Raw genomic sequence first — 26,841 nt, 5'->3', positions numbered from 1 at the left:
TGCTTGCTAAGCCACGCCTTCAGGTGCTCTGACTACGAATACCCTCTACCACCACGATCTAATAAGGTTATTGCAGCCAAATAGCCCTTCAAATTCAAAGCACAATGATAATAAAAAACCATTCTGTCTACAGGCCACAAGTGGCCATCGGGCCCATCTGACCACCGTGTCATCCTCCGAGGATGATGCAGATAGGATGGCCATGGGGTCAGCACACCGCTCTCCCGGTCGTTATGATGGTATTCTTGAGCGAAGCAAGTACTGTGCGGTCGAGTAGCTCCTCAATTGGCATCACGAGGCTGACTGCACCCCGAAAAATGGCAACAGTGCATGGTGGCCTGGATGGTCACCCATCCAAGTGCCAAGCACGCTTAACTTCGGTGATATCACGAGAACCGGTGTATCCACTGTGGCAAGGCCGTTGCCCACAACGATAATAATAAACGAAATTAGAAATTTTACATATTGTGATTTGGATAGTCACTTATTGACCGTGTCCTTTTGGTACAGAGTTCTATATAATAACAGTTGCATATTTGATGACACAGTTTACACTCACGCATTGCATTTGGTTCATGATATGACGTGTTATTGCAGATAAGATGCTAGAAACCATAGACTGCCATTCTGGTGGTCACGTGTCTCATTTCGAAGTTTTCCTTTGTCCATGTTCGGTCAATCATGCCGCCTGTGCTATAGAATTCTGGAGGTACGTCTTCTATTTTTTACTTCAAGTTATAAGTAGTCTTTCCAAAGCGCTGCTGTTGGGTAGCATCAGGTTTGTCCGTAGGTCTTCAACGAGGAAGGGTTTCCTTGCCAGTAGGTATACAAGTCTGGATCATGTTGCTTAGCACACTCCTATTGCTTTGTTTATATAAATCGCCTTCACTCTTTCTAGCGTCGTTCGGTTTTTCACTATAAGATGACGTTCGATAATTTCTACGCCGGAAAGATTTTGGCTCTGAATAGTGCTACTCCTAAGCTAAGGGATGAGATGTATTGTACGAGGGATATTCTGAAAGTAAGTTCCGATCGGTCAAGAAATGGAAAGCACTGTGAAAATCTAATAAAGCTTTCCACATATGTGTTCGACAGTGTCTACAGTATGCCTGTCGATTGCATCACTTCGCTCTTTTCAGTTCTGAGCGCTTGGTGAGCACATAACCATGCGTAGAAAATAGTGTCTCCCGCCAAGTATGAGGTCCTGGTGAGAGATTTCGCCTGATGTTATGCAGCTCCCATTACAGAACTGTCATACGGGTGACAATCCTCGGACGCAATCTGCAGCGGCAATGAAAATGCTCCTGCAGCGTTTTTGATGGGAACTGTTTGATCACCCGCCCTACAGCCCGTAATTGGCTCCCTCTGTGTTTCATCTCTGCTCACATTAACTACTGGTTATGAAGACAACATTTTCGAGCGAACAACGAGCTGTAGATCAGCGTAGAGAATTGGCGGCAAGTAGAAGCGGCTGTCTTCTATAACGAGGGTATTGGAAAGTTGGGACAATGCTACGACACATGTCTAAGTCGGAATGGTGACTATGTAGAGCAGTGGCTGGAAGCTGTAGCTAACTGTTGGAGATAAAATATTTCTGATTTTCACAGTGGCTTCCATTTCGTGATCAGTCGGAACTTACTTTCCGAATAGCCCCACTATTTCATGGATTGCCATTATTACTTGCATTGCTTTGTTACACGTTTTGTGAAAAATTTTGCGCTTGTTTGTATTGTAACCCCTAGGTACTTTAAGACTGGTACAGTTTTCAGTTTTCTCTCCCGTTCGAAGATCTCAGCCGATGCAGGTGCCCTTCATCCATTTTTGAGTACCATCATGTCTGTTTTCACCACATTTATTTCGAAGTCGTGTGGACACACCAATCTTCCATATTGTTTATCGCTTCTTGTAACGTTGCAATGTCCTTTGCGCCTATTACAAAACCGTCTCCATTTGCGTATGAGATTACACCCTCCCTTTGGGGTATTTTTACAATTTTTCCCGCAGCAGAGAAATCACTGGGTCTCCCTGTAGTACTCCGTTTGAGTGTCGGCTCCGATAGTGAGAGGTTGTCTGAGATCCTTATTTCGTTCCATCGCAGTATTGCGCTTATGATTTGCGTCCGTATATTGTTTTCTCCTAGGGTTTCCACTAGTTTTTTAGTCATTAATTTTCTGTTTATGAAGTCAAAGGCCTTTGTGAATATAAGTACACATAACATTTTTCTCTGTCTTCAGGGGCTGCCCATACGCTCTTTAGCGGAAGTTCAATTGCAGTCAGAGTTGATCTTCCCCTCTTAGATCCCATTTGGCTTTAGGGGAGGTGATCGTCTATTGTTTTCTTTATTCTTTCTATTATTGTTTTTGTGAACACTTCGAAAGGTAAGCCTTCTACGGCTATAAGTCTATATTTGCTATTGTCCTTGAGTCTGCTTTCAATTAAATATAGCACTTTTACTATTGACTGTCCCCACTGTTCTGGAACGGAGGCTGTTCCTGTGCACTTATTGTTGAATTTTGTCCACGTTGGCGTTAGTATTTCCACAGTGTCTTTAAAATATTCGCTGTACAGTCAGTCAGTGCCTGCATATATTTGTTCTTGCTGCTGTTAATGGCATCTTTGATCTCTTCTGTGGCCAATGGGACCCATTCCATGGTTGTTTGTGGTATTGTATCCACTCTGCCCTCTGTCTCCAGCTTAGTCCTCCCACGTTCAATATTTATAGATATTTCGTTTTCTGGCGTAACTCCTGAGGAGTACAGGGTTCTCTGGGCACTGTTTTAGTTGATGTAGGCTTTGGAGTATATCTTTTCTTACACTGTAACACTCTGTGTCGAACAATTTTGTACCTGGGATTGGCGGGTTGTCTTAGGAGTTCTCCTATCGCTTCGGTTGCTTTCTCTGGTCGCGAATTGTCTATTAGCATTCGATGTGTTTTATCACGTCTGAGTTTGCTTCCACTTTCCCTATGTCTGTCGTTCTCGAAAGAACTTCTTCCTCTTTTTCTTGCGCTTTTCACCATGCTCCTTGGATATTTATTTCCAGAGGGATATGTTTCCGAAGTGGTGTGTTGTCTGCAGTCCAGAGAGGTGATATATTACCCCTGGTTCCTCCCCTTATGAATACAATCAATATCGTACTTTTGCCATTGTGGGACATATATGTAGGTATATTGGGACTGTTTAATCGGATAAAGCCTTCTTGCTGCAACTTTTCCACTATTACTTTTGCTTTGCAGTTTTGTATATCCATTCTGCAGTTTAAGTCTCCAGCAATAATTAGTGGCTTATTATGTTTACTCTGAGTGATTAGCTGGTCTATTTCATCTGTTATATCAATCGTTGCTTTTTTTCGGTTGGAAGTATACTGATATTATTGTAATGTCTTTCGTATGTGTCAGAATTGTATATTCCTGTTTGATAGTTGCAGTTTCTGTCGTTGATTGCGGTTTTATGTGGACAGTTATTCCTCCATTGGGTCTTCCTCTGTCGCCTCGTTTTGCACTGATTGTTTACAAGGGAAGTACAGCCTTTTTTATTCGATAATTCGTTCACCCATTTCGGTACGTAAATTTTAGCATGAAGGAGATCCTTAATGACTGTAGAAGAATTTGTGCATTAACATACAGAAGTTGAATAACAATTGAATCTACCTATCCACCCTCCTGCTTTGTCCCTCAGTATAATCGAAATAGTACACTACTGGCCATTAAAATTGCTACACCACGAAGATGACGTGATACAGACGCGAAATTTAACCGACAGGAAGAAGATGCTGTGATATGCAAATGATTTGCTTTTCAGAGCATTCACACAAGGTTGGCGCCGGTGGCGACACCTACAACTTGCTGACATGAGGAAAGTTTCCAACCGACTTCTCATACACAAACAGCAGTTGACCGGCGGTGTTTGGTGAAACGTTGTTGTGATGCCTCGTGTAAGAAGGAGAAATGCGTACCATCACGTTTCCGACTTTGATAGAGGACGGATTGTAGCTATCGCGACTGCGGTTTATCATATCGCGACATTGCTTCTCGCGTTGGTCGAGATCCAATGACTGTTAGCAGAACATGGAATCGGTGGGTTCAGGAGGGTAATGCGGAACGCCGTGCTGGATCCCAACGGCCTCGTATCATTAGCACTCAAGATGACAGGCATCTTATCCGCATGGCTGTAACGGATCGTGCAGCCACGTCTCGATCCCTGAGTCAACAGATGGGGACGTTTGCAAGACAACAACCATCTGCACGAACAGTTCGACGACGTTTGCAGCAGCATGGACTATCAGCTCGGAGACCATGGTTGCGGTTAACCTTGAAGCTGCATCACAAACAGGAGCGCCTGCTATGGTGTACACAACGACGAATCTGCGTGCACGAATGGCAAAACGTCATTTTTTCGGATCAATCCAGGTTCTGTTTACAGCATCATGATGGTCGCATCCGTGTTTGACGACATCGCGGTGAACGCACATTGGAAGCGTGTATTCGTCATCGCCATACTGGTGTATCACCCGGCGTGATGGTATGGGGTGCCATAGGTTACACGTCTCGGTCACCTCTTGTTCTCATTGACGGCACTTTGGACAGTGGACGTTACATTTTGCATGTGTTACGACCCGTGGCTCTACCCTTCATTCGATCCCTGTGAAACCCTACATTTCAGCAGGATAATGCACGACCGCATGTTGCAGGTCCTGTACGGGCCTTTCTGGATACAGAAAATGTTCGACTGCTGCCCTGGCCAGCTCATTCACCAGATCTCTCACTAACTGAAAACGTGGCCGAGCAACTGGCTCGTCACAATACGCCAGTCACTACTCTTGATGAACTGTGGTATCGTGTTGAAGCTGTATGGGCATCCAAGCTCTGTTTGACACAATGCCCAGGCGTATCAAGGCCGTTATTACGGCAGAGGTGGTTGTTCTGGGTACTGAGTTCTCAGGATTTATGCACCCAAATTGCGTGAAAATGTAATCACATGTCAGTTCTAGTATAATATATGTGTCCAATGAATGCCCGTTTATCATCTGCATTTCTTCTTGGTGTAGCAAATTTTAATGGCCGGTAGTGTAGATATAAAATATTTAATGAAATTCAATATGTGTAAAATGAGTGCCACAACAATAATTATAGTAATTCTTGTTAAACCACATCTCATTGACTGGTTTCGCCACCTTACAAGTCCACATTCATATTTAAACCTAACCTAGACATCGATGTACCTTTAGATAACACTGCCACTACAACCAACATTCCGAAAATTAAACTACTGTTTGTGAAAATTGCAAGACGAAGAAGGAACGGTTGGAATAACTGAGATCAGAGGATATGTAGAACAATGGAACCAAAGTAACTGATTAAAACTGCAGAGAGATGGCTTGCAGTAGGCCTACCAGCGCCCTCTGTTGTGTGACCGAAAAGGCCATTGTTGCGCACACTCAGACGCTGCACTGCCGTCAGAGCAAGTGGAAACCTGCAAGTGCTGATACGCCTTGTCGACGTCAAAGGATGCAATAATAGCGTGTGGTGAGTTCGCACGGAGCAGAGTGATTGGACTCTGGGAAACGAATTTGTGCTTTCGTGACATTGCGGCTTGTACGGGCACGCTGCTTCGGTAGTGCTGCGTGTGTGGCACCATTCCGTAAAGGAGGGTCGAACACAGTGACGAGTGGGTACTGGACCTCACAGTGGAACCACATAGCAAGATGACCGCCATCTCGTACGCCTGCCGGCAACGAACAGAACTGTATCATCTGCAATGGTGGCACGACGTTGGAGAACTGCTCAGCGGTGGACTGGTGGAATGCATGCCGCTGCATCGACTGTAATTCACTAGAAACCACCAACGCTTCAGAATGCAGTGGGCACGTGAATGCTGCCACTGGCGTGATGAGTTGCTGAATGTAGTGTTTTCAGACGAATACCACTTCAACCACAGCCGTGGTGAACACAATGCGACAGACTTCATTGTTGAGCGACATAGCGGACAAAAGGAAAATGTGATGATCTGGGCTACCACTGACGATCCTTCGTATTGATGGCAATCTGAACTATTATGCCAGAGAGGTCTTACAGCCCGAGGCACCGTCCTCCTTGCAGCCATTCCACATGCCATGTTTCAGCAGGACAACGCCCGGCCGCAGGTGGTGAGGAATGTGAAAGCCTTCTTGGGAAAACGACGGGTACAACATCTCCGCTGTCTCTATGTTCGCCTCGTATGGCGCCAGTCGAACATCTCTGGGCTTTGGTCGGTTAGCAACTTGTTCTTTCTGATCTTCCTGAAACCATTGTCGCGCTTTGTGGACGCGTATACAAGCTGCGTGACACTGTGTTCGACAGCAACATATCCAGGCTCTCTTTGCTTCCATGTCACCATGTCCAGAATCTTTGATTGCAGCACGTACGATAACTTCACACCCTACTGAATTCTCACAGTCAAATGGCATGTACCATTCTGTACTTCTAATCATTTCAGTATTGTCAAATCAATAATCAGTAGGATAAATTACAGTATAATCGGTAAGTAAAATTATTCAGGTTATGTGACCGTCTTGTCTGTGAACACTGAGATGGCAAAAGTCATGGAACACCTCCTAGCACGTGTCGGACCTCCATTTGCAACAACTAGACGTGGCATGGACTGAATAAGTAGTTTGAATTCCCCTGCAGAAATACTGAGCCATGCTACCTCTACTGCCGTCCCTAATTACGAAAGCTTGCTTGGTTGGTTGTTTTGGGGAAGGAGACCAGACAGCATGGTCATCGGTCTCATCGGATTAGGGAAGGATGGGGAAGGAAGTCGGCCGTGCCCTTTCAGAGGAACCATCCCAGCATTTGCCTGGAGTGATTTAGGGAAATCACGGAAAACCTAAATCAGGATGGCCGGACCCGGGATTGAACCGTCGTCCTCCCGAATGCGAGTCCAGTGTCTAACCACTGCGCCACCTCGCTCGGTACGAAAGCTTTGGAGGACTTTCTGTACGAACTGACCTCTCGAGTATGCCTGTAAATTTTCAATGGGATTCATGTCGGGCGGTGTAGGCGGACAAACCACTCGCTCGAAATGTCAACAATCTTCTTCAAACCACTCGCGAATAACTTTGGCGCAGTGACATGGTGCACTATCACCACTAAAAATTCCATCGTTCCTTGGGAATATTAAGTCCATGAATTTCTGCAAATGGTCTCCAAGTAGCCGAACATAACCCTTTCCAGTCCATGATCGGTTCAGTTGGGCCAGAGGCCGCAGCACATTCTCTGTAAATACAGCCCATCACCAGTTTGCACAGTGTTTTGTTGGCAACCTGAGTCCATGGCTTCTTTAGGTGTACGCCACAGTCGGATCCTACCATCAGGTCTTACCAACTGAAAGTGGGACGCATCTTATCAGGCCACAGGTTTCCAGTCGTCTAGGGACCAACCGATATGGTTACCAGCCCAAGAGAGGCGCAGCTGGCGATATACTTTTAGCAATGGGATTCGCGGCGTTTGTCTGCTGCCACAGCCCATTAATGCCAGATTTCACCGCACTCCCTTAAAGGACACGTTCGTTGTACGTCCCTCATCGATATTTGCGACTATTTCACGCAGTGTTCCTTGTGTGTTAGCACTGACAACTCCGCGCAGAAGCAGGTGCTCTCGGTCGTTAAGTGAAGGCCGTTGGTCAATGCGTTGTCCGTGGTGAGAGGTAATTCTCGGCACTATCTTGACACTGTCGATCTCGGAATACTGAAGTCCCTAACGATTTCCGAAAGGGAATGTACCATGCATCTAGCTCCAAGTACCAATCCGTGTTTGAAGTCTGGTGGTTCCTGTCATGCGGCCATAATCACATCGGACAACTTTTCACGTAGGTACAAATCCCAGCTCTGCTTTTTTTCCGTTTATTGTAATTTCCATTCCCCATCATGGGTGGGCTGGTAGCAGCAAAAGCACTGCTCTTCAGCCAAGAGACATAAACAGACAGGAAGACATGTAAAGCAATATAAACAAGAAAACATGGCGAAATATAAAAACAAAAAAGGCGGAACAGAAGTAAAGAAAGCATACAAAGCAGTGACTCTAAATCGGAGATAAAAATCTAAAAAAGAAATGTTACACAAAAACACACACTAGATTAAAAGGCACCAAGCAAATTATGGCCAGAGAATAAAAGTTGTAGAACGATGAAAACATTCACAGGATGGACAGTGTAGCATGGAATAGTCATGGACGAAAAACAGGTGGAGCACACAATTAAAACCATGTCACTAGAGGACACTGTATAATGGCACCAAAACACAACACTAACGCAGCACACTGATAACATATAAAAACCTAGGAGGATCTGCTGGGGAGGGGGGGACAAGGGAAAAGGGAAAAGGGAAAAAGGAGGCGAGGAGGAAGGGAGAGAAAGGGGGATGAGGTGGGGGGGGGGCGCTGAAGGCCTGGGAGGGAAGAGATGGGTGAGGAAAACAGCCGAGCAGGGGGTGCAGGGACTCAGGGAGGGGAGGAGGAAAATCCACTCCAGGAGAAGGAGGGGAGAGGGGGTCCTGGGGATGGGGGGGGGACAAGACCATGTTACAGTTGGATGGAAGGGTAGATGTCATGGCAAAGTTCAAGGTCCAGGAGGCGGAGGTGCTGGAAATTGCCCTGATGAAGGAGGTGTGGAGGTGGAGAGAGGGAGGGATGCAGCGATAGAGGCACAGCAACAGATGGGGGGTAGAGAGGAAGGAGGAAACCAGGGGGTGGGGAGGATCAAGCCTGTGGACAGTGTCAAGGATGTGAAGATGTTGGAGAAAAAGGAGGAGGTGAGGGAAGGGGATGAGGTCGTACAGGAGCCATGTGAAGGAAGGAAGGTGGATACAGAAGGCAAGGCGGAGTGCATGTCGTTTGATGATTTGAAGGGCCTTGTAAAAGTGGGTGGGTGCTGGCATAACAGAGGATGGGATGGATGAGGGATTTGGAGGTGTGGAGGATGGTAGAAGGATGTAATCCCCATGTCTGGCCAGAGAGGAGTTGCAGGAGGTGGAGGCATGAATGGGCTTCCTGCCGAATGTCAGGAGGTGAGGGGTTCAGGTGGGGTGGCGGTCAAGGATGAGGCCAAGGTATCTCAGGGTGGGGGTGAGCTGGATGGTATAACCATAAAGGGTGATATAGAAGTCGTGGAAGGAGCGGGTGGTGCAGTGGTGCAGCCTATAATGATTGCATGTGTTTAGGAGGGGTTGAGATGAAGGAGCCGCTGGTTACATCAAGTGGTGAACTGGTGAAGGTGGGTTTGGAGGGTGCATTGGGACCGTTGAAGGGTAGGATAGAGAGCCAGGATGGCGGTGTCATCAGCATAATGGAGAAGGTGGACAGGTGGGGGTGGCTTGGGTATATCAGCAGTGTACAGGAGATAGAGGAGAGGGGAGAGGACGGAGCCCTGGGGGATGCCAGCAGTGGGATAAAAGATACAGAAGTTGGTGTTGTGGAGGGTGACATAGGAAGGACGGCGTGAGAGGAAGGAAGCGACCACATGGACGAAACTGATAGGCAGGGCGAGGGAAATAAAAATGGCGGAGCGACGGGAGTGGACGACGTTAAGGAGTTGGTCTTCGGCAGGGAGGGAGGGCTGGAAGCCCACTGAGTAAGGGGGAGGACGTGGTGTTGATTAAGGTGCTGATGGATACTGAAGATGGAGGTGAGGCAGATGGGACGATAGGAAGAGGTGACGAAAGGGGGGTTTGTTAGGTTTGAGCAATAAGAGCGCAACTCCGCCAATGCACCGTCCTTTCATACCTTGTGTACGCGACACTACCACCATCTGTATCTGTGTGTATCCCTATTCCACGACTTTCGTCACCTCAGTGTAGCCGTGCGGGATTAGCCGAGCGGTCTGAGGCGCTTCGGTCATGGACTGTGTGGTTGGTCCCGGCAGAGGTTCGAGTCCTCCCTCGGGCATGGGTGTGTGTGTTTGTCCTTAGGATCATTTAGGTTGAGTAGTGTGTAAGCTTAGGGACTGATGACCTTAGCAGTCAAGTTCCATAAGATTTCACACACATTTGAACATTTTTGAACCTCAGTGTACAAGATATCCCAAAAATCCTTTAACATTCGAAAATTCAACACTTCACTGCATAATGTAGGTAGATAAGCAAAAATTGAAACACATGTTTGAAATGACACGGGGATTTGTTGAAACAATAAAAAAAAGAGTACAAAATGGCCAAGAGAAGGCGCCTCATATGATACAGAAGCAAAGATAACAGTTAATGATGACGCTGGATTTTGTACGGACAGCACTGAAGGATACTCCTTAGTGCTCTCCAAACAGTAGTCCGTGAAATACTAGTGCGACGTGCGCTGACCTCACCGCGCAGAGATGATCTCCCCAAGGTTCCAGTAAAACTCCTGATATTTCAGGCATGTGTGTCAAGTTTTATCTCTCTACCTGCATTACTCCGTGAATTAGTGCATTTGCGTCACCCTGTACAAATTGACAATGCGGTCAGATACCCTGAAGAATTTTATTGAGTCTGACAACTGCTGCGGAAGACTACGCTTACACACACATTATAATCAGTTAGTTACCTAGACGATGTTTGACAGTACATGTTTGAACGATTCTTTCATCGAAACCATGTGGAATGAATCAGTTTACACGATTAGCGTTACCGGTTTTTAAACAGAAATTTTTGCATGGAATAGGAGGACTTGTCCAAGACGTAATTTAAGGTTAATTTTAAAATGTGCTGTGTTACTTGTCATACGTTTTATGTAAACATTTTACGCAAATGATATTTTTCGTCGTATACTGGACTCCTTTCCGAACCACTGACAGCTATTTTTTTTTTAATTGTTGGATTTCGGTACATGCCTATACAGCGATCTCAAAAGTGGAAACACGATACTGTGTGCTTCGACAATTCAGAGTATTCATTACGTGCGATATGATAGTGGCTGTGTTGTTCAGAAGTACGATGCAAAGTTCCTTCGGACGTGCTGAACCGAGCGAGGTGACGCAGTGGTTAGCACACTGGACTCGCATTCTGGAGGACGACGGTTCATACCCACGATTTCACGTTTTCCGCGATTTCTCTAAATCACTTCAGGTAAATGCTGGGATGGTTCCTTTGAAAGAGCATGGTCAACTTCCTTCCCAGTCCTGCCCTAACCCGATGGCATCGATGACCTCGCTGTTTGGCCCCTTTCCCAAAACCAACCAGCCAAGCAACTAGTCCACTCCCTCCCGGCTATTTATCTGTCCCAACAGAAGGTGCGTGGACACACGGATAAACATGCATACCCAAAGAAACTTGCCATCGTGACTCTGAACAACACAGGCCCTGCAATATCGTATTTACCCACTGATACTAGGCAAGCTACATTCAATTTAAAAGTCTCCCCTGTATGGTTCAAAATGGCTCTGAGCACTATGGGACTTAATATCTGAGGTCATCAGTCCCCTAGAGCATAGAACTACTTAAACCTAACTAACCTGAGGACATCACACACATCCATGCCCGAGGCAGGATTCGAACTTGCGACCATAGCAACCGCATGGTTCCGGACTGAAGTTCCTAGAACCACTCGGTCACAGCGGCCGGCAATCGCTGTTCCACCAGATGCATAACATCTCTTATGGATATATGCAGGTCTTTGTACAGGGAGTTTCTGCTTTGTTTCGGCTCAGCCATTTCTTTCTTTTCCTTACGTTAGCATAAACACATCATTTCTCGTCAGCAATAACGATACAAGATAGGAATGGTCGGTGTGGCCCACAAGCCTGTAGATGACGAGCAAGCAGAGATGTACATTTGGCCACCCGCGGTTTTTTGTGATTCCATTTGGAGCATGCGCTACCTATACACCCGATTTTTGAACCTTCCCCACTGCATGGAAATGTTGCGCGATGGTGCAATGATCACAGTTCATCACATTTGTCAGTTCTCGAGTAAGCTGATGTGGGTCATTGTGAATTAATGCGTTTAAACGATCTTATGAAACCCAAATGTCTTCCTGCAGATGGAAAGTCACTAACGTCAAAACGATCCTTATTAAAACGATGTAGAGGACAAGGGGTTATTTTTACGAGATATGGTGCGAAATTGTGATTTAGTGTGTTTCAGTGAGAGAAGCGCCAGTCTCACGGCAGACGGCGGACGAAGGCTGGCCGGCGCATTATGCAGGTGACAGTTTTGCAACGAGCGTCGGTATGTGTGTACGTGCACGGCAGCCATCATAACGCAGCATTAGCAGAATTACGCAGGCGAGGGTCGTGTGTGACACACTTGCGTTAGCCAACTCATCGAGAACCTTCTATTACCCACAGCGCTGCGTAACCGGCGGGTTCAGCAGCAGTCTGCACTATTTAAGAGCATCAGAGGTGGGCGCCGGCGTTCAGTTCGACCGATTTGGCGTTCGGTTGCTGTTACGTCGTCGTCATCAGTGACGCTGTCCCTGAGGACCGGCCGCCGGAGGGCGTTGCCCGCTGCTGCACCGGCGACTCCCGCTGTCGTCACGAGCCGCCATGTCTGTGACCTGGGCTGGGCCTCATGCTGCCAATCTCCTACTGCCTGCGCAGCCACTGACCGAGTGCGGCGTCGCGTTCTCCAGACTGCGTGCATCAGCTTGTCTCCACCACGACACAAGTAGTGGGGCTGAGCTACGAGAAAATGTGTTGGGAGAACCAACAATAAAGAGGAAGATTGCTCCTTCTACCCAGCCACACCCTACAACCCTGACCATGTCACCCGCTCCGGTCATCCCGTTACAACGAGAAAAACCATTTTCTTACTGTGCTCCATCCAATGGCATAATCCGCATACATGACACAAATGTTCCTAGCTGCCTTCGCTGCTGTCACCCCTCTACTGAACTCAAAACAGAAGAATAAGTTGGAAACGTTCTGGTAACTCCACTTGGCACTCCATTATCTAGAATGCACAGCTCCATTCACTATCTCCGGATGAGAAAATGGCAATTGTCATCTCAAATGGCGACAGTGAATTAAAAATAAAAAGTGACAATCGATAAAAAAAATCCATAGCAACCGGAATAACAACATGAAAACAAAAACGGGTCGAACATATGCTCAAATAATGATAGAAGCAAATTAGACATTGCCAGTGTTCTGTCAAAGCTGGCTTGCAGTATGGATCGGTAGATTTATTGGCCCGCGGCCTAGTGGCTTCTGGGAGTAAAGATCGGACACAGACCTGCACCATGCCGACGATGATGGTCTCGGCGGAGGGCGACAGGTCGGCGTCGGCGACGGCGAAGATGTCGACGGTGTAGAAGACGACGGCGTTGATGCCGATCACCTGGCGGAAGCACATCAGGCCGAAGACGATGGCGAGGGCGCGCACGTCGCGCCGGGCCTCCGCCATGCGCCGCAGCAGCGCCTTGGCCGACGACAGCAGAGACCCCTGGTGGCCGTCCCGCGAGGCCGACTCCGCCACCAGCTCCTGCCGGTCGTTCACGTTTCACATCACTCGCTGTGCACGGACAATCGCACAGTGATTCCCAGCCTGGGCGAAAACTGAAAAGAATTCTGGCGCGGAAAACAAAAAAGGCTTTCTGGTTATGGTTCAGTCGCGAATATGAGGTACACAGCCTGATTAAAAGTATTCGCACACCCCATAGGACATGTACACTACTGGCCATTAAAATTGCTACATCAAGAAGAAGTGCAGATGATAAACGGGTATTCATTGGACAAATATATTATACTAGAACTGACATGTGATTACATTTTCAGGCAATTTGTCTGCATAGATCCTGAGAAATCAGTACCCAGAACAACCACCTCTGGCCGTAATAACGGCCTTGATACGCCTGGGCATTGAGTCAAACAGAGCTTGGATGGATCGTACATATACAGCTTCCCATGCAGCTTCAAGACGATACCACAGTTCATTAAGAGTATTGTAACGAGCCAGTTGCTCGGCCACCATTGCCCAGACGTTTTCAGTTGGTGAGAGATCTGGAGAACGTGCTGGCCAGGGCAGCAGTGGAACATTTTCTGTATCCAGAAAGACCCGTACAGGAACTGCAACAAGCGGTCGTGCATTATCCTGCTGAAATGTAGGGTTTCGCAGGGATCGAATGAAGGGTAGAGCCACGGTTCGTAACACATCTGAAATCTAACGTCCACTGTTCAAAGTGCCGTCAATGCTAACAAGAGGTGACCGAGACGCGTAACCAATGGCACCCCATACCATAACGCCGGGTGATACGGCAGTATAGCGATGACGAATACACGCTTCCAATGTGCGTTCACCGCGATGTCGCCAAACACGGATGCGATGATCATGATGCTGTCAACATAGCCTGGATTCATCCGAAAAAATGACGTTTTTCCATTCGTGCACCCAGGTTCGTCGTCTAGTACACCGTCGCAGGCGCTCCTGTCTGTGATGCAGCGTCAAAGATAACCGCAGCCATGGTCTCCGAGCTGATAGTCCATGTTGCTGCAAACGTCGTCGAACTGTTCGTTCACATGGTTGTTGTCTTGCAAACGACCCCATCTGTTGACTCAGGGATCGAGATGTGGCTGCACGATCCGTTACAGCCATCCGGATAAGATGCCTGTCACCTCGACTGCTAGTGATACGAGGCCGTTGGGATCCAGCACGGCGTTCCGTATTACCCTCCCGAACCCACTGATTCCATATTCTGCTAACAGTCGTTGGATGTCGACCAACGCGAGCAGCAATGTCGCGATACGATAAACCGCAATCGCGATAGGCTACAATCCGACCTTCATCAAAGTCGGAAACGTGATGGTACGCATTTCTCCTCCTTACACGAGGCATCACAACGTTTCACCAGGCAACGCCGGTCAACTGCTGCTTGTGTATGAGAAATCGGTTGTAAACTTCCCTCATGTCAGCATGTTGTAGGTGTCGCCACCGGCGCCAACCTTGTGTGAATGCTTTGAAAAGCTAATCATTTGCGTATCACAGCATCTTCTACCTGTCGTTTAAATTTCGAGTCTGTAGCACGTCATCTTAGTGATGTAGCAATTTTAATGGCCAGTAGTGTATATCTGTGGAGTGAACGTAGTGTACAGCACGTGTTCTAACCAGGTTAGTCACCTGATTTTGGGACCACGCTGCTGGCCTCTAATTTGTGCTAATAGCGTAACTTTGGTTTTACTTGTATTCGCCTTGTTTTATATGGCACGTCTCTGCACGTTGGAGCTTTAGCAACGGCTATGGTGCGCTATTGTTGCTGCGGATGTACCAGGTGTAGAAGTATGAAACCGGAATTTCCCTATAGGTGGTGCCAGCCGGCAGTGTAGCGCCCGTCAGACCGCACCCGCAGCGCCATCTGTTTCCTGTAACGGCTGACGACGAACGTCAACACACACTTACCCAAATTCCATTCGTCGGTATCTGTTTCAAACCTGTAAACATATCGAATTTTGTGCCTACGAGCTACGATTTGGAGACAGCATTTGTTTTCTGTTATCATTTGAAGAAAGCTGCTGCAGAATCGCATAGAATGCTTGTCGAAGCTTTCGGCGAACATGCTCTTGGAAAAACGCAGTGTTTCGAGTGGTTCAAAAAATTCAAAAGTGGTGATTTTGACGTGAGAAACGACGAGAGCAGGAAACTACCCGAAACGTTCGAAGACAACGAATTGCAGGCCTTATCGGATAAAGATGATACTCAGACTCAACAGGAACTCGCGGAACAAATGACTGTGAGTTGAATAAGGCGGTTTTTTGTTCTACTGATTTTTATTTGTATGAACTAGTTTTCGGCTTATTAAGCCAACTTCAGATAACCACTGGCTACTGTTTAGATGTAGCTTTCTTGTTGTAAACAATAGCTAGTAGTTATCTGAAGTTGGCCTAATAAGCCGAAAACTAGTTCATACAAATAAAAATCAGTAGAACAAAAAACTGCTTGTTATTCAACCCTGAATATGGAATTGTTCTATCAAGAAGCGACGGAATAATCAATAAATAAAATGAATGTGACACAGAAAGCCGTTTCTCCGCGGTTAAAAGCTATGGGAGAGGTGCAGAAAGTTGGAAAATATGTTCCTCACGAACTGAATGAAAGACAGCAAGCAATTCGAAAGACCACTTGCGAAATGCTGCTAGCCAGATAAAAAAGGAGTCGTTTCGCCGTCCAATAGTGACAGGTGATGAAGAATGGATATATTTTGACAATCCTAAGCGTCGTAAATCATGGGTGATCCAGGCAAACTATCGACATCCACTGCAAGACCTGTGTTTGGTGGAATCAGAAGGGTGTCATCTATTATGAGCTGCTAAGACCTGGTGAAACCAACAGCAAATGGTCGATTTAAAACGAGCATTATGTGGAAAACGACCGGAATATGGAAAAAGGCATCACAAAGTCATATTGCTCCATGATAACGCCCCATCACACACAGGAAAACTGGCCAAGAAAACGATCGAGGCGATCAGTTAGGAAATGATAGGGCATGCGGCTTATTCTCCAGACTTGGCTCCGTCCGATTATCATCTATTTGCATCTCTGGGACACGCTCTCGCTGAACAACGCTTCAGTTCGTATGAAAATGTAACAAAATGTCTCGCTGACTGGTTCGCTTTAAAAGAAGAACTGTTGTTTTTGGCGTGGCATAATACCCTGCTGGAGAGGTGGGAGAAATGTATAAATAGCAATGGAGATTATTTTGAGTAAATTATTGTTTATCAGTTTCAAACAACAGACACGTAATTATTGCAACCAAATTCCGATTTCATACTTCTACATCCGGTAAATAAAAGTATGTGAAACGAACACCAGCTGCTTTTCATAGGATTGCACAATAAGTATATAAATGTAAATCTCATATTGATATGAAGCACTTTATACGCAGAATAATGTCGAGAACACGGTATTGTAAAGCCTTGTATTATAGAAGTAATTTCTGCGATTTAATAGCCATGTGTTTACGAAACAAGTGCTAGATAAACTTGAAAGTGTGTCTGAATATACTGGCAGTTAGTGTGTACATATTTGTGCTACGTTTATATAAAGATAAATTTTATACACGACGGTCTGGTTAATTTCTCCAAATTGTGCAGGTATGTATCTAAGTATTTGTGCGTGATACTGTTTCCTATACATTGTTATTATAATGTAATTTGACAATATGATTCAATCTAATAGAAAACCTAAAAAATTGCTGCGTGTCACTTCTTTTACTATCCCAAAATTCGACCATTAATCTGTTTTTTTTTTTTTATTTTGTATGCACAATGTATGGTTTTACTTTTCCGATGAGATGGAGAAAAAATATTACAGATATTTCACTTGTCTATAAAACGCAGGATGGTTAATAAAGAGATATGAGAATAATAACGGACAAGCAGGTTGTCCAAATCGCTTATCGTATTTATTGCAAATCCGTTTTTTTTTTCATGAATGAGTGCAGCAGAAAACGTAAAAAAATGTTGTTGGCTGTCACTTCTTATCCTGTTACCGAAAAACGTAAGTAAAGTAGACTCTACTACAGGGTGTTCAAAAAGTCACTCCGCAGTGCCGTATGATTGTTAGCCGCGCGTTCCGTATGCCACAGTGAATATAGCGAAAAGAAGCTCAATGAAATACGAGTTATTAGTTCATTGAATATTCATTTTTACTTACAAATTTTCACATTAAATGTTGAAAGTGTCCCACCTGTTGTTGAATACAGAATTCAATTCACCTAATCATGTTTCCAAACACGAGCTGTGACATTTCTTCTGTAACAGGAGCAGTGAAAGTGGAAATTATAGTTTTCAATTCATCGATGGATTTTTGACGGTTTTTGTAGACAGTTGCTTTCGCTGCAACCCAAAAGAAAATGTCAGGTGGTGTTAGGTCAGGCGATCGCGGAGGCCAAAGTCTCGGTGAAATTATGAGATCACCAAAAACAACAGCGAGAGTAACACTGAAACGCGAGCTGTATGCGCGGTTGCACCATCTTGTTGAGAGTCTACGAATGGGTACAGAATATCATTGCAGTATCGTTCTGCGTTTATTGTTTCGTTGAAAAATATGGGACCCACAATCCGACGTCTATCAATTGCAATCCAAACTCCTATTTTGACAGAATGAAGTGGTTCCTCATGAATACACGATGGATATGCAGTACTCCGCATACGAGAATTTTGCAAGTTCATGTGTTGTTGTTGTTGTGGTCTTCAGCCCTGAGACTGGTTTGATGCAGCTCTCCATCCTACCCTATCCTGTGCAAGTTTCTTCATCTCCCAGTACCTACTGCAACCTACATCCTTCTGAATCTGCTTAGTGTATTCATCTCTTGGTTTCCCTATACGATTTTTACCCTCCACGCTGCCCTCCAATGCTAAATTTGTGATCCCTTGATGCCTCAGAACATGTTCTACCAACCGGTCCCTTCTTCTCGTCAAGTTGTGCCACAAACTTCTCTTCTCCCCAATCCTATTCAATACCTCCTCATTAGTTACGTGATCTACCCACCTTATCTTCAGCATTCTTCTGTAGCACCACATTTCTAAAGCTTCTATTCTCTTCCTGTCCAAGCTATTTATCGTCCATGTTTCACTTCCATACATGGCTATACTCCATACAAATATTTTCAGAAACGACTTCCTGACACTTAAATCTATACTCGATGTTAACAAATTTCTCTTCTTCACACACGCTTTCCTTGCCATTGCCAGTCTACATTTTATATCTTCTCTACTTCGACCATCATCAGTTATTTTGCTCCCCAAATAGCAAAACTCCTTTACTACTTTAAGTGTCTCATTTCCTAATCTAATTCCCTCAGCATCACCCGACTTTATTCGACTACATTCCATTATCCTCGTTTTGCTTTTGTTGATGTTCATCTTAGATCCATCCTCCTTTGAAGACACTGTCCATTCCGTTCAACTGCTCTTCCGAGTCCTGTGCTGTCTCTGGCAGAATTACAATGTCATCGACGAACCTCAAAGTTTTTATTTCTTCTCCATGGATTTTAATACCTACTCCGAATTTTTCTTTTGTTTCCTTTACTGCTTGCTCAAAATACAGATTGAATAGCATTGGGGATAGGCTACAACACTGTCTCACTCCCTTCCCAACCACTGCTTCCCTTTCCTGCCCCACGACTCTTATAACTACCATCTGGTTTCTGTACAAATTGTAAATAGCCTTTCGAGCCCTGTATTTTACCCCTGCCACTTTCAGAATTTGAAAGAGAATATTCCAGTCAACATTGTCAAAAGCTTTCTCTAAGTCTACGAAAGCTAGAAACGTAGGTTTGTCTTTCCTTAATCTATTTTCTAAGATAAGTGGTTAGCATTGTAACAGTGACAAAAACGAAACAAATGGACAAAGGAACTAAATTCAAACGTCCACGTCAAGACGTAACGACACACAGTAACGTACTACCGACACTGGCTGAGATAAATGAGACAGTGGAATGGGAGAGTCCACTTGAAGGGAAGTAACCCAGGAAGGCGAACAATAATGCGTCACGCGCGGCTAACGATCATACGGCACTGCGGAGAGACTTTTTGAACACCGTGCGGTGTAACGCGCTGCTTCCCGAGCGGGAAGGGGTGCCAGACTGCGGCAGCGCCAACACCGACTCAAAGGAAGGCCTCGGCGCTTGTTCGTGACGTCACGTCAGCTAGCAACGGCGAACGCCAGGTCTGTTGCAGGCAGAAACGCCTGGGCGTGCTTATCACTATAAATCTCTTATTTTTGGACAAAACGTTTGGTGTTGTTTTGGATTCTGCAGTTTTAATTAGATGAAAGATTTTCTTACTATCGTAAAGCTACAAATGAAGATCATAGTTCTGTATTACTGAATCTGTGGAAACAAACGTAGATCAATATTAGGAGATGCTTTGCCCCATTGCAAGCTTTGGAAATTTTACATTCAAGTAACTATATTTACTTGATCCATTTTGCTATCGAAACTTACCACAACCCCCTTACAATGAACTCGTTTCTTTTATTTATTTATTTATTTTCGTTTGAAATCGTCACTGGAAAGGTAAACTAATTTACATGTTTAAATGTCCAACTGTTGCCAGTCATTAGATTACAGTCGTTTTCAACGAAAGGAATTCTAAACAGGAAACAAAATAGCTTCATACATCGAAATCACTGCAGAGCTTAAACTTTTTTAAACATGCACATTAGAAAAGATAAATATTTTCCCTCTTGCAACTGAAAGGAGAAACTTTATAAACTAAAAAGCTTCTTCTGTCCCCCACTCCCTCCCCCAACGTGTACAATCGCAAGATATTTCATTGACATTCTGTGCTCCTCATCCCGTAGTCAACCGAGATACCTAAAGAAGAGCACCAATATGCTCACAGTTTCTTGTAAAAGCAACCCAGTACAAACGTAGCTTCCACAGATTTAAAAATAAGGTAAAGAAGCACGAATTCTGTTGCTGCTGGACCATGAAGTTGTTTTCGTATGTCAATCCTTAAAACAGGTGGAAATTGAAGTTCAGGAGTATACTATTTGTTAAGAAGTGTAATGAATTGCACAATTAATTGATTGCAGAAATGTTGTGTACATAGTTCCGCATAGTCATCGCGTGCACAACTTTCCCACTAGAGCGCGCCCCACTAAGTACAACAGCGCAGGCGCAGCACTCGTCCGTCTCCGCACTACGAGATGGCGCTGCCTTAGATACGGACCAAATTCTGCTTCTGCCGATCCGCGTATTAATATGTAACGCCGCCAATGAGATTGCTGCTAACGTAGAACCTTTTTTCCTCGCAGATCTCACTCTCACACTCACACAGTGATACCTGAACGCGCGAGGTATTATAACGAGTGTACAGACCTCCGATTAGTCAGTCTGCATTTGTCTGCATTAGTCTGTACCAGTCTATAGTCAAGTTTCAATCTGCACCTAATAAGATTATCATATTCCTGTACATAGCCACCAAGATAAATGAATAGACACTTTGTCAAGTATCAGAGATAACTGAGAATAAGATCAACATACCAAGACCAAAGGAACTTCAGATTGTCAAATGTAAACAGCATCCAGAATCAAGTTACGTAATGTTTATATTTGTTATTATTTTAATAAATGTGTGTGAAAATTACTCAAGTTCTGTTTAAAGTTGGTCACCGTCAGTCTGCTACTCTAAGCGTGCAAGTGGCATTTCCATCGTCTGACCTAACGGCACAAGATAAACACGGCACAATAAGACCACGAGACATATTGCTGACACTCGCCTACTTCGTTAGAGCGACACGTCAAATGATCTGATGGTGTGTGTACGGAAGGTCTTACAGTACGCACACCACAAGAAATCTGTCAGAACAATGTGTGTTGGTCAACTACCGCCAATAGTTTCACATTTTCCTGTGTCAGAGACACCACCATTATGAGTATGCCTGCAACTAGCTGACGTGACGCCACGAACAAGCGGCGAGGCCTTCCTGTGAGTCGGTGTGGGCAGCGCTGAGCTACGCACCTTGATCTTGGCCACCTCGCCGTCCACGTCGGCGCGCGGGCCGCGCAGCCAGCGCAGCGCCCGGCGCGCCTGCAGCTCCTTCCCCTTGGCCACCAGCAGCACCGGCGACTCGGGGGCCCACACGAACAGCGCCAGCAGCAGCAGCGGCGGCACGCACCTGCCGCACACCCACACGCACCGCCGTCACACTCTGCCTCCGACAGCGCCAGCCGCCAAGCGGACCGCTCGCTTCTGAGGCTGCCACAGTAAACTCCGATTCTGACCCTTAACTGGTCAAATTGTAAACGATGTTTTTCAGAAAATTACGAGGTGCATTCAAGTTCTAAGGTCTCCGATTTTTTTTCTAATTAACTACTCACCCGAAATCGATGAAACTGGCGTTACTTCTCGACGTAATCGCCCTGCAGACGTACACATTTTTCACAATGCTGACGCCATGATTCCATGGCAGCGGCGAAGGCTTCTTTAGGGGTCTGTTTTGAGCACTGGAAAATCGGTGAGGCAATAGCAGCACGGCTGGTGAATGAGCGGCCACGGAGAGTGTCTTTCATTGTTGGAAAAAGCCAAAAGTCACTAGGAGCCAGGTCAGGTGAGTAGGGAGCATGAGGAATCACTTCAAAATTGTTATCACGAAGAAACTGTTGCGTAACGTTAGCTCGATGTGCGGGTGCGTTGTCTTGGTGAAACAGCACACGCGCAGCCCTTCCCGGACGTTTTTGTTGCAGTCCAGGAAGGAATTTGTTCTTCAAAACATTTTCGTTGGATGCACCTGTTACCGTAGTGCCCTTTGGAACGCAATGGGTAAGGATTACGCCCTCGCTGTCCCAGAACATGGACACCATCATTTTTTCAGCACTGGCGGTTACCCGAAATTTTTTTGGTGGCGGTGAATCTGTGTGCTTCCATTGAGCTGACTGGCGCTTTGTTTATGGATTGAAAAATGGCATCCACGTCTCATCCATTGTCACAACCGACGAAAAGAAAGTCCCATACGTGCTGTCGTTGCGCGTCAACATTGCTTGGCAACATGCCACACGGGCAGCCATGTGGTAGTCCGTCAGCATTCGTGGCACCCACCTGGATGACACTTTTCGCATTTTCAGGTCGTCATGCAGGATTGTGTGCACAGAACCCACAGAAATGCCAACTCTGGAGGCGATCTGTTCAACAGTCATTTGGCGATCCCCCAAAACAATTCTCTCCACTTTCTCGACCATGTCGTCAGACCGGCTTGTGCGAGCCCGAGGTTGTTTCGGTTTGTTGTCACACGATGTTCTGCCTTCATTAAACTGTCGCACCCACGAACGCACTTTCGACACATCCATAACTCCATCACCAGATGTCTCCTTCAACTGTCGATGAATTTCAATTCGTTTCACACCACGAAAATTCAGAAAACGTTGATTGCACGCTCTTCAAGTAAGGAAAACATTCCGACTTTAAGTATTTAAAACAGTTCTAATTCTCGCCGCTGGCGGTAAAATTCTATCTGCCGTACGGTGCAGCCATCTCTTGGACGTATTGACAATGAACGCGGCCTCATTTTAAAACAATGCACATGTTTCTATCTCTTTCCAGTCCGGAGAAAAAAAATCGGGGCCTTAGAACTAGAATGCACCTCGTATTAAGTGGTTCTCTGCAAATGGGCTCTCATTAAACTTTCACAAAACATACTATATACAGTTCCACACAGTAAATGGGATGATACTATTAATAAATATAGACTTCGATCAGAAATCGGTAGCTAAGGTAGAATCCATTCATCAATTAAAACTTCCGGGCTGAATTGCCGTGGTCCATATATAAAACTACTTCTCCTTCCTGACGTTTCGTTGCCGGCTGCGGGCAACATCCTCTGAGGTGAGTCGGCGACTGGCTGCCGGGCGCTGGTGGTCCCACTTCTATAGAGCGCTTAGATGGCGCCACCACTCGTCACGTGCTTTCGACTTTAAAACTATCTCTGGCTAGTGCCATCTCTCTCGATTACAGGTAATCGATTGTCACTTCGTTGGTACAAAGGCGAACGCCATATCTTGTCTAGTTTTAATCCTTCTTCTTTTCTATTAAAATTATTTCCGTGCTTGTAGATCTCTATAGCTTCTCTATACATGCGAGTATAATAATGTGAGGTCCTAGCTATCACGTTTGTGTCACTAAATTTTATTTCGTGATCACCGTCTTTGAAAACGCGTTCCGCTACAGCAGATTTCTCAATCTGTCCCAATCTACAGTTCCTTTTGTGTTCCGTTAGGCGGGTATTAACACTCCTTTTAGTTGTTCCAATATAAACCATGCCACAGCTACACAGAATTTTATACACACCTGGGGTAGTTAAGGGGTGTCGTGCGTCTTTCACCGATCTTAAACTTTCACTAATTTTCTTGGTAGGTCGAAAGATTGTCTCGACTTGAAAACTTTACCAAAACCTACCAAGAAAAGTTTCGTAAAAATACAGTTTTCATTCTGCATGTGTGAAAGTTTTACAGTGTGTAGATACATCCTTCCCGCTTGTTTTCAAACTTAGTTCAACCTGTTCCCGTGAGTGGCGCCGTCACAGCACGTCTTCAAGATCACCGCTACACTTGACGCTCGTCAGAAGCAACGTGCTGTCGTAGAATTCCTATTGTAAAACGTGTATATTTCTATTGTCAAACCACAATTTATGAAAGATGTTTATATTTTATTAATAGGATTAAGTAGGAATAAATAATATTTGTCATGTTGGAAATAATTGTGGTAGCAGAGCATGTCTGCACCAAAGTATTGTTGTCAAGAGAGACCGCACATTGATATAATTTTAAAAAGGGCGGGAGAGACAGCATATGGATACATTTTAAGAAAAGAGCGGAAAGACCGCGCATTGCTACGTTTTGTAATGGTAGCAGGGATTGTCTGCATCACAAAGCATTGTTGGCAAGAGAGACCGCACTTTAGCGTTCGTAGGAAGTCAGTAGTAAGCGAGATGTGGAGCGAGTCGGTAGCAGGTCTGAAGCGAGAGGTTGCGAGGAGCGGTGCGCCTGCCAGCCACCAGCTGTGATTTACAAGAGATTATAACCGGATGTACAGATACATCAGCTAACTATTATCATAAGAGGAACTAATATTATTGAATTAATTTTTTGAGAAACTCAAGATTGCTGAAGGTATGTTTGCACATTGCTAGTTGTAAGATTATTGTAAAAAGTAAGTCCCATCTGAACGTTTGTAAAATCATTTCATTCAGAATATAATTAATTTTTGCCAGCAATATTGCATTACTGATTATAATCCATCTCAAAAATCATCAACGTAAAACTTTGCAAAATTTTATTGTTGTCAAGAAAAAGTTTAACTATGAATTACGTAATTTCAGTCAAATTAATTAAAGAATAACGTCAGCTTTGGTAATAAATACAGCCACTTATTATGAAAGCCCACCAGCAGCTAATAGAGTATAGTGAAACAGAGTAAGTATAATCATGTCGCAGTTTGATGTAGCAGTCAGATGGCGGTCCAGTAACAGTAAAAAAGGTAAGGAACAATTTTGGGTTATTGCAGGTAACGACTGAGGGTCACACGACGACGACACATTCTATGTTTCATCGAAATAATCAGAAAATAACTTTTAATAAGCAGCATTTAAATTTCTATGCTAAAATTGAGAACGAGAACTAATTTCAAATGGAAGATGTCATTTGTTATTATTAAGCGAGAGGTAGAAATCCTAAGGGAAGGTTTCATAGGTTATTGTAAAAGCGAAGATTGCGTAACAAACTGAGATATAGAGGAGACGGGAAGGTTTCACTGTGCTGTGAAAACGATACAGTGGGAAACATCCACAAGAGGTTGAAAATGGTGTATGGAGTTGCTGCTGTCGACCGCAGTACAGTTAGTCGGTGGGCAAGCAGGTTACGTGATGAAAGCGGGCACGGCAATATTGAGGATTGTCCTCGCAATGGCAGGCCTCCTACTGCACACACTCCAGACAATGTGCAGAGAGTTAACGAATTGGTGACTGCTGACAGACGCATCACAGCGAACGAATTGTCACGCTACGTTGGGATAGGGGAAGGAAGTGTTTGCAGAATACTGAAAGTGATGGCGTTAAAAAAGGTTTGTGCCAGGTGGGATCCCAGGATGTTGACAGTCGCTGACAAAGAAACAAGAAAAACGGCATGCAGCGAGCTTTTGGAACAGTACGAGAATGGTGGAGATGAATTTCTTGGAAGAATTGTGACAGATGATGAAACATGGCTCCATCATTTTTTACCAGAGACGAAGAGGCAATCAATGGAGTGGCATATTGCAAATTCACCAAAGAAAAAAAATTCAAAACCACACCTCCTGCTGGAAAAGTTGTGGCTACGGTGTTTTTCGATTCCGAAGGACTCTTGCTTGTGGACATCATGACAAGTGGAACCAGCATAAATTCTGATGCATATGTGACGACACTGAAGAAACTTCAAGCTCGACTGAGTCGTGTTCGACCACATCGGCAAAAGCAGGATGTTTTGCTGGTGCACGACAACGCACGGCCACATGTCAGTCAAAAAACCATGAAAGCGATCACAAAACTCGGATGGACAACACTGAAACACCCGCCTTACAGTCCTGACCTGGCTCCATGTGACTATCATCTCTTTGGGAAACTGAAAGACTCTCTTTGTGGAACAAGGTTTGAAGATGATGACTCCCTTGTACACGCCGCCAAACAGTCGCTCCAACTGTAGGGGCTGCAGCGGGAGTATTCCACGATGTCACTCAACAAATTTCGCTTTTTTTTTTCAACCGAAATTCGCCGGGAAAAATACGTGTTGCATTACTTATTGAGAGCTCCTCATACATCGAAACTTCGTTAGCTACGAGGGCTATTCGGACAGTAAGGAACGATAGATCGCGAAATGGAAACCACAGCGAAAATCAAAACATTTTTATTTGCAACAGTTAGCTACAACCTCCAGCTACTTACCTCCTTAGTCGCCGATACGACTTAGACCTTTGTCGTAGCGTTGTACCAACTATCCGATACCCTCGTTATAAAACGCAGCCGCCAGTGGTTTCTGCCAATTCTCTACGCTGGCCTGCAGCTCGTTGTCTGTGCCAAAATGTTGTCTTCATAGCCAGCGGTTCATGTGAGCAGATATGGAACTCAGAGGGAGACAATTACGGGCTGTATTGTGGGTAAACAAACATTTCCAGTTGAAAACGATGCAGGAGCATCTTCATTGCCCCTGCAGAATGCGGCTGAGAATTGTCTTGCACAAGAAACCGCATGACAGTTATGTAATGTTGGCTGCATAGCTTCAGGCGAAATTTCTTATCAGGCCCTCGTACTTGGCGGCACACACTATTGTTCTAGGAATCTTTATGTGCTCCCTGTGTGCTTAGTACTAAAACGAATGACGTAACGCGATCGTTGGGCAAACTAGAGACACTGCCCAACACTCCTGTGCAAAAC

General features: G+C 45.2%; 1 protein-coding gene across 1 annotated transcript in view; it reads right to left on the bottom strand.

Annotated features, from left to right (window-relative positions):
- LOC124550622 (facilitated trehalose transporter Tret1-2 homolog) overlaps positions 1-26,841 on the bottom strand; it is a 67,811-nt gene that overhangs the window by 19,404 nt on the left and 21,566 nt on the right. The window contains exons 3-4 of the mRNA XM_047125345.1: positions 21,405-21,561; positions 13,177-13,425 (exon numbers count right to left, since the gene is read on the bottom strand). Of these exons, the coding sequence (XP_046981301.1) occupies positions 13,177-13,425; positions 21,405-21,561 (406 nt within the window). The remainder of the gene's footprint in view (positions 1-13,176; positions 13,426-21,404; positions 21,562-26,841) is intronic.

This window comes from Schistocerca americana, chromosome 9 (genome assembly GCF_021461395.2).
Source record: "Schistocerca americana isolate TAMUIC-IGC-003095 chromosome 9, iqSchAmer2.1, whole genome shotgun sequence".
Classification (NCBI taxonomy): Eukaryota; Metazoa; Arthropoda; class Insecta; order Orthoptera; family Acrididae; genus Schistocerca; species Schistocerca americana.
Note: the sequence above shows the minus strand (reverse complement) of the source record. Positions and strands in the feature narration are given on the sequence as shown.